Source organism: Drosophila subobscura, chromosome E (genome assembly GCF_008121235.1).
Source record: "Drosophila subobscura isolate 14011-0131.10 chromosome E, UCBerk_Dsub_1.0, whole genome shotgun sequence".
Taxonomy (NCBI): Eukaryota; Metazoa; Arthropoda; class Insecta; order Diptera; family Drosophilidae; genus Drosophila; species Drosophila subobscura.
In genome coordinates this window covers 17,256,943-17,266,082 of record NC_048531.1, presented here as the reverse complement: position 1 = coordinate 17,266,082, position 9,140 = coordinate 17,256,943, and the positions used below count along the sequence as shown (strand labels likewise).

Below are 9,140 nucleotides of genomic sequence, written 5' to 3'. Positions count from 1 at the left end.
GGAAAGGAAACTCTGCACTTACACTGAAATTGTCGAGGGAAATGGAAATGGCAACGGGCGTCGTGTAATGGGTTAGGTTAGCATTTAGGGCCAGTTTAATGACAATCACCGATTCCCCCATATCGTGTTCCCACCATTCCATGCTCCCAGCTAAATTGCTTTGAGCTGTTCTCATTCGATTGTTGACAAGGGAGGCAAGTAGGGTGTGCTTGAATGTACAGAAATTGTCTCTTAACTGAATGTGTAGTTATATCAGTACTTATTTATTGAATATCGACTTCAAAGTACACATCGTAAAATATAAGTTGCATTTGAATTTAAACGAGAAGGGACGTGTGAGACGCTTCTTACGCGTCACAACTTTTATGTACCCGAACTGGTCGCAAAGGATCCAGGACATTGTGCCGATCACGAGGGGGCGTGGCACATCCTGGCCGAAAACTGGAACATTTTCAGACAAAGTACCAGGCGAACAGAAGTCAGCTGAAGGTAACTGGTTTCCATGTTTTTTCACTGTGTCATAATCTGGATGCTATGAAACCGCAATTCATTTTTCAGTCGCCAAGTAACTAAAATGAATTGCGGTTTCATAGCATCCAGATTTTGACACAGTGAAAAAACATGGAAACCAGTAACCTTCTGCTGACTTCTGTTCGCCTGGTACTTTGTCTGAAAATTTTCCTGTTTACGGCCAGGAAACAGGAAACAGGAAAATTTTCAGTTTTAGTTACTTGGCGACTGAAAAATGAATTGCGGTTTCATAGCATCCAGATTTTGACACAGTGAAAAACATGGAAATTTGTAGTTTTCTGTTATCTTCAAAATTGTAGATTTGGGAGGTTTTCGCCCTTTTGCAGGGGCGGAAGGGGGCGGGGCTCATTTTAGAAATACACTGGTTTCAGTGTGAGCATACAGCAGTCTGGTGCCAAAATTTTGGTGGCTCTAGCTCTTATAGTCTCTGAGAACTAGCCGACAAACAAGACGGACAGACGGACGGACGGACGGACGGACAGACGGACAGACAGACATGGCTCAATCGACTCGGCTATTGATGCTGATCAAGAATATATATACTTTATGGGGTCGGAAACGTTTCCTTCTGTGCGTTACATACAACCGTTATCCGCACAAATACAATATAACCTATTTACTCTTCGAGTACCGGGTATAATTAAAATGCCAGCTGCTGATCAGTAGCGCCAGTAACAAACGTTTCGGCCGTTTTTGAAACAATTCAAGAAGAACATTTTACATGTCATTAATTCTACATGTGCTACAAAAACACTGTAAGTAATGAGTCACGCATAAAGCACAGAATCCAGAACCATACAACAATTCTAAGCAAAAATACAATGGATTCTCAGTTTAAGGATTAGGAATAATCCGTATATAAGTACACGCAGATGTATACCCAACTGATTTTACATGTACCTCATACATGGCGCCACATGTACACCAAATATTTCGTTACATGTAAAACGGAATGCTTCCTCGACTGACTGCATAGATGGCGCCACAATGCAGGAGCTTTTTAACCGTCAAAGGAAATTTGAATATAAACAAACGCATATAATGAAAGTGAATTAAAAAGTGCCACAAGGAGGCTTCCCTCAATCGAATATATAAAAAGTTTAAAGAAAAAACCCCACCCCTTTGCTGTCAAACTGCAAATGAGCTAAGTGAGGAAATGCATCCGGGGCATTGCACTTCCCCTGCAACCAAAAACTAATATGCATTTATAACTTACTCACTGATTGAGTGATGGGCATGTTGAGAGATGGGCCAACAAAAACCAGAGGAGCGATGAATCATCGGAGCAGAGATCAACAGAGGAATACCAAAAATACACAATTGTCGGGGCGTGTAGGAGGTGCCAAGCACTCGCCCAATAAGGCATAAATGAAAATGCCAACATCCCCATCAGTGCAGTGCAGTTGCAGCTGTGCCAACGGAAGACACATACATATGCGCTTCCCCATGAGGAGGCAACCAAAAATACTCGCAGATTACAAATGAAAAGAAAATGCGATGCAAGCCAAGTACAAGACAAAGTCTAACTGAATTGAACTTGAATGAAGTGCACATTTACGAACAGGCACAGTCACAGCCACGGGCATAGGCACAGGCACAGACACAGTCAGAGGGTGACGCCTGAAGAAGTCGAATTAAAATTCCTAAATGATTTGGCAGCACACAACATGAGAGGGTTCGGTCTGGGGCTTTTTGGAGCAGACAGCGACAAGTGTTCCACAGATAGAATATCTATAAATAGATATTGTCAAAAACCACCGAGTAAAAGGCGGTTCTGTGTGGATACTAGCTGATCGTGATCGTGATCGTGATGCTGATGCTGATGATGCTGATCATGATGATGCTAATGAAGATTATTTCCCATGGCCATGAGTGGTCCGAGCGGAAGCGAGCAGCGCCTCCGATGGCCATGAGCATGAGGCTAACAGAACACACAGAAATATCTTCCAATTTCTCTGCATATTTATATCCCATCCATATCTCAATTGTACTCTAATTAAAAACACATCACATACTATATAGTGTACATGTATCTCCGAATCTATTGCCCAGCACTTACCGCACGGCCATTTCCCCCTTCTGGCATATATTGCATATTGACGACATACAGCTGATCGCGCCCGTTTGGTCGATGATGAAAGTGTTGGCGCTATTTTTTGTTTCTTATATCTCTTTCCTTCTGATTTTCAATATTTTCTCTGTTTTTCCTACGCTCCCGATCTGTGCTGATGCTTTTATTTTTTGTGTTTTTTTGTATATATAAAATAACAATGTTAAAAATAAATTCATCCAAACGAAATGAAACCAACGAATGGCAAATACACCAGAAAGAAACAAATTATTGAACATATTCTACGATTATGATTGTTGTTGGATCCATGGCTATGCATGGGTGTGTGTGTGTGTATCTTGGAGGTGTATCTGTGTAGGAAACAGAAAAGAGAACAGAAATGTTTTAGCACACACCATAAATGTCCGCGTCACTTTTTGTTGCTGGCTCTAGTACCTCCACTGCCCTCACGTATAGGTCCCACAATGTAGAAATATGCAATCAATTGGGGTGGCCCAAAAGCCTGGGAATTCCTTAGAGAGCGGAATTGGATGGAGCAGAATGAGATGAAATTACTCCCACAACAATTACTAACACTTCAAAGATAAGATAATGAAAATCCTAATAGATTTCTCTGTAGCCAATCTACATTGAACATTCGCCCTAACAGTCTCATCTATAGAAGTTCAACTAATCCATACGTTGGTCCACCCGAGTCTATAGAATTAGAAGACATACACAAATTGGCGTCTAAAGATACGAATATTTCCCTCTATATTCAGTTCTTGCTCTTCTTGTTATGCTTCGCTCTCTTTTCTGTTCTTGTTCTTTAATATATGCCTAGCTCTGGAGACGTACAGTGCGGCAGACACTGACTAACTAGATATGCGGACGGATATATACACACATAAATACATAGATATAATACAAATGCGAATGAATACTTTGTGGAGCGCATATCCGAAGATATTTTGGTCTGCAAAGACGATACAAGTGCCCGCCGAACTCACCCACACACATATGCAGACATGTAGATAGATGGATCAGTTATAGAACAAGTATTTCGTGGGGTCTTGCATATTCATAAATATGTATGTAGATTTTATTTTGCCACTTGTCTGCTTCGACTCGGGATGACTGCAAGCAGCACGTGAATGCCCCCACACCCATGTATGACTAGATATTAAGTTATGGGTTCGACAATCCAGGGAAATTGTTGGACTGAAATACGATAGGATTTGATGGAAAATTTCCATCTCCAGTGCGGCGTGTGTGTATCCATTGTAAACCACTAAAAATAAACCTCGACTGCACTCCAAACCCTAACAAACTCCAAAGTTTTTGAAAGCGCCTCGGACTTTTTCCCCCATTAACACAGATGAATGCATTCCCGAAACACACACAATCTGAATCGAAATGGAGTGTTTATGTATATGCATTCGGCTGACCTGATTTACCCGGTCGAGGGGGTAGGGTAGGGTAGGGAATTAAGACTGCCAAGTGGCAGATGCGATTGTGGCAGCTGCTGGCCGCCTATGCCGCTGGACAGTGGTCAGAACTGGAGCTGCTAATGTGCTAAACAAATCATCAGCGGTCATCGATGGTGATTAGGCCTATTAAGGGATTGTGGTTAACCCTTCTCAGCCCTGGGTACTCTCTCATTATCATTCAGCCTTTGTTACTTGTGTGCACTCTGTCCTGAGTAAATCCAATAGGTCCTACAATGCATTTGGCAAACTAATTTGAAATTAATTCACACAGAATGTAAGGGAAACTCGTTCACACCCTCCCCCGCACTTTGATCGACTCTCAGGCGCTCAGGCGCTCAGCCGCTCAGCTCAATTGTCCAATTGGCAACTTAATAAAAATACCGCACAAATTCATGAGAATCCCAGGAATTTAAGACCGTTCAAGACAGAGTGACTCCGGATGAGGGTGTGAGCCGCAGGCAGCTTCCCTTCATCTATACGGCCATGTAACGGCTTGTTGCCTTGGCTTTGGGCGTTACCCCAGCTTCATCCATATTCTCATGGCCACCATCCTCATCATCGTCATCATTGTCGTCGCCTGTGTGCATTCCGCTTGAGCTGTCAAATGCGCATCGCGACTGTATCCCTCCCGTGTTTGTAGTCGTATCTGTGTGATGTGGTGGCCACTTTTTGTCACCCAGCCATTGAAACAGCGAACCAGCCAACCATCCAGCCATCCACCATCGAACCCCAACACAGTTGCCCTTTGCTGGCTCAATTGCAATTTGTTTTCGTTGATTCCCAGCCTCGACCTCGGGCCGCTGTTTGTTTAGGAACGTCTGTGGGGTGTGGACCGTGTGGGGACTGGATTCGGCAGACTTGAATTTTTGGCATTGGTAATTCACAAATGAATCCCTTTAGTGCTGGCAATTGGCGCACGTGCACTAAAACAACAAGAAGGCGAGCTGGCTGCCAGGATACGAGATCGTTATTAAAATTCCAATTCCTTGGCCTCGGTCAAACCCAGCCCAGACCCCAATGAATGCACATTTAGCTGGGCTTTATTAAATTTTGATTTAGCCATTTATATAATCTATTTGCAATTGGTTTTATTTTCGCTATTCCCTGCCCGACGACAAAGTGTGGCTTTGCCATTTGTCTGCTGTGGCCCTGAGGCCCTGAGGCAGGGGATAAACTGTTGGTTGCATAGTGTTTGACAGTCCTGCAAGCTCTGACATTGATCTACTTTTAATTAACTCCGAATTAACAGTTGGATAACTCACAAGGGTAAAAGGGCAAGTGAGAGAAGTGAGCTGGCTGGACCCATTAAACTAGATATTTTACTTAAGAATTCATTTAATCAATCAAATATATTATCAAAGAAAATGTGTACTGACATTTTGGGGAAAAACTTATAGTGAAAGTTCTGTTTCTGCTCCAATAAATCATAATAAATAACTTGCATTCGCTCCTTAATTAGAGACATCAAATGGATTTCGGAAGTCTTCTCTCTGTTTTTTTTTTAAACATAATAAAGGCATCTATATAAATATCTTATTTCATTACTATCTTTTAAAATTTGGTACAAGAAGCAGCTGACAAAATTGCAAAATAGATTTCAACAGGCGACAATACTTAATATTAGATAAAAGATAGATGTCCCACTTTCAAGTTGAAAGCTCTAGCAACCCTGGAGGAGAGAAAACTTGTTGCCACCTGATCCAATTTTAGAATTATGTTATTACTACAAATAGTCAACTTACAGATTGATTGGTACTTTTCTTAATATATGTATGTACATATGTATGAATGCATCTAATGATTGGAAATTGTTCTGCCAATTTCAGATACATAGATCAGAGGTCATTCCATTCCCATGATCTCTTTCTTGGGAGCATTATATGAACTTAGATATATTTACATCATAGTAAACCAGATATTCTATAGAATATACATACATATGTATACTAGGGCAAAAATACATGCAGAGATACTACATATTTATGTAGCTAAAAGACAGAGAGAGAAAAAGTGGTAATATGGAACGTCGTCCACAGGCACAGATTGTGCCATAAAATGTAAACATGCCCCACTTAGTTGTCTTGATCTATGAATAGACCATAGGAAATCCAATTTAAATGGGAACCCTGCAAAGCTGACATGTAACGGTAACCCCAGTCGCTGCACCAAGTGCAGACACTGCATGCCACTGATGCATTCAACATTATTTGTAAATAAACAATTAGTTTAATTAATGCTCATTACGAGTACCTGCATGCATGCATGGGTCGCGGGCAAAACGGGAGAGCAGTGAGCAATATGACCAAAAATAGAAGTGGAAGGAATTCACATTGAATCTACAAAAATCGATGGATGGGAAGGTGCAAAGGCTGGGCAAACACATATAGCGATGCGATGTAGTACAATGTATGTAGATATGTACATATATGTTTTGGGTACATACATACAAATATATCGAAAATAGAAAATGAATTTATTACGACATCACAGAAACACGAAAGTTATGAAAACAACGAAGAAGAAACGAACGGCGGCAAAATAGAATCCCATCCCCCACCGACCCAAAAAAACAATCCTCTCTCAGCGCACACACCCGCATAGCAGGAAAGGGGGGGAGAGAGAGAGAGATCGACAGCGAGGGCAAGAGATCCATAGCCACAGACATCAAGAGAGCGAGAGCCAGTACTGGAGGCGCCGCCTTGCCTTATACGGCACTTTTGGACCACGAATTTCTCTCTCTCTCTCCTCCAACACGATGCCGATCCCCAGCCGATGCCGATAGCCGATAGCGATCTGCATGCATGCTCGATCATGCCGAACTGCTCCCCGTTTATGGTGCCCTCTCGCTCTGTCCCGATACTTTTATCCAAAGCGGGGGGCGCTATGCTGAAGGATCTATTTTTAGGCGCGTCGGACGAAGGTAGGCCAGCGGCAGCATATCTCTTGTGTGCGGTGGATATGTGGTGCAACTGTATGGGTGTATGGGGCTGTGGCTGCCGTTGCTGGCGCTGCTGCTGGTGCTGCTACCGCAACGACTGAGGGGGGCATCGAGAGGGTGCCGGGTGCTGCGCGCCGCCGTATTCCTCTTGGACGAAAAGACATTTCGGTGGCGGTATAAAATCCGAGTACCAACGCGGCGATACTTTAGTCAGTCAGTTGTATTCCAAAGAGTACACATTGTCGTAATTCTTGATTTAAATTCACCCGTGGTCCCGTAAAACAAACCAAACTCAAACAAAATGTGTGACGATGAGGTTGCTGCTTTGGTCGTAGACAATGGTGCGTATCCCCATACCATATACCAGGAGATATCAAACGGATTATAACTTAGAATTCAAACGGAATAAAATCACAAGGATATATTAGTTGTTCAGTGCAAAAAGTGATCGAAACCAAAAGTGAAAGATCTCCAAAATGTGAAATATCCAAAGTGGAATCTTCAACACATTATGAGATGAAAAGAAACCTTCGGGAACTCCCAAACTTCCCAAGACTATTCCCTCCCAACAACCTAAATTCACAAGGAAATCAAAACAATTTTTTATATTCCAAAAAATTATACCGATCCGCACAAAAAAAGAGATAATTTCGTTTCCTGCATAGCAGTAATTGAAAATATTAATTTGCCAATCAAAATGGCCCCTAGAGAAACCTAGAAAAAGTTGGAAATTGTATTTCCCCACTGAAACTTTCTAAAAGATCACTCACTATACTGCATAGACAAATTCCTTCAGAATATTGTAGTCTCTTTCCCAATGTCACCTCACAGAGGGAAATCCTAGGCATTCCCATACTGCCTGTTCCGTTTGAGAGCCGAACAACTGAAGAATAGCCAACTAATGGACCGTTTGTCACTCTTGTTATCCTTCAGGCTCCGGCATGTGCAAGGCCGGTTTCGCCGGTGATGACGCACCCCGTGCCGTCTTCCCCTCCATCGTCGGTCGTCCACGCCACCAGGGTGTGATGGTCGGTATGGGACAGAAGGACTCGTATGTCGGTGATGAGGCCCAGTCCAAGAGAGGTATCCTCACCCTGAAGTACCCCATTGAGCACGGTATCATCACCAACTGGGATGATATGGAGAAGATCTGGCATCACACCTTCTACAACGAGCTGCGTGTGGCCCCAGAGGAGCACCCAGTCCTGCTGACTGAGGCCCCCCTGAACCCCAAGGCTAACCGCGAGAAGATGACCCAGATCATGTTTGAGACCTTCAACTCCCCAGCCATGTATGTCGCCATCCAGGCTGTGCTCTCCCTGTACGCCTCCGGCCGTACCACCGGTATCGTTCTGGATTCCGGTGATGGTGTCTCCCACACCGTCCCCATCTATGAGGGTTATGCTCTGCCCCATGCCATCCTCCGTCTGGATCTGGCTGGTCGCGACTTGACCGACTACCTGATGAAGATCCTCACCGAGCGTGGCTACTCTTTCACCACCACCGCTGAGCGTGAAATCGTTCGCGACATCAAGGAGAAGCTGTGCTACGTCGCCCTGGACTTCGAGCAGGAGATGGCCACCGCTGCCGCCTCCACCTCCCTGGAGAAGTCTTATGAGCTTCCCGACGGTCAGGTGATCACCATCGGCAACGAGCGTTTCCGCTGCCCAGAGTCCCTGTTCCAGCCTTCATTCTTGGGAATGGAGTCTTGCGGCATCCACGAGACCGTCTACAACTCGATCATGAAGTGCGATGTGGATATCCGTAAGGACCTGTACGCCAACATTGTCATGTCCGGTGGCACCACCATGTACCCCGGTATTGCCGATCGTATGCAGAAGGAGATCACCTCCCTGGCCCCATCCACCATCAAGATCAAGATCATCGCTCCCCCAGAGCGCAAATACTCCGTCTGGATCGGTGGCTCCATCCTGGCTTCCCTGTCTACCTTCCAGCAGATGTGGATCTCCAAGGAGGAATACGACGAGTCCGGCCCCGGCATTGTCCACCGCAAGTGCTTCTAAGCAGTTGCCCAACACACCCCCACATCTCAACCCTCGGCGCTTGCGCCATCATAGCCTTTGGCTGCTTCTTGTGGTCCTTTGGCTGTGTGGCGCAGGTGCTACACCAC

General features: G+C 44.3%; 1 protein-coding gene across 1 annotated transcript; it reads left to right on the top strand.

Moving 5' to 3' along the window:
- Positions 1-7,196: 7,196 nt before the first annotated feature.
- Positions 7,197-9,140, top strand: LOC117889984 (actin-57B). Its single transcript, XM_034794567.1, has 2 exons — positions 7,197-7,350; positions 7,943-9,140. Exons 1-2 carry the CDS (start codon positions 7,311-7,313, stop codon positions 9,031-9,033), a joined length of 1,131 nt encoding a protein of 376 aa, XP_034650458.1. The 5' UTR covers positions 7,197-7,310; the 3' UTR covers positions 9,034-9,140.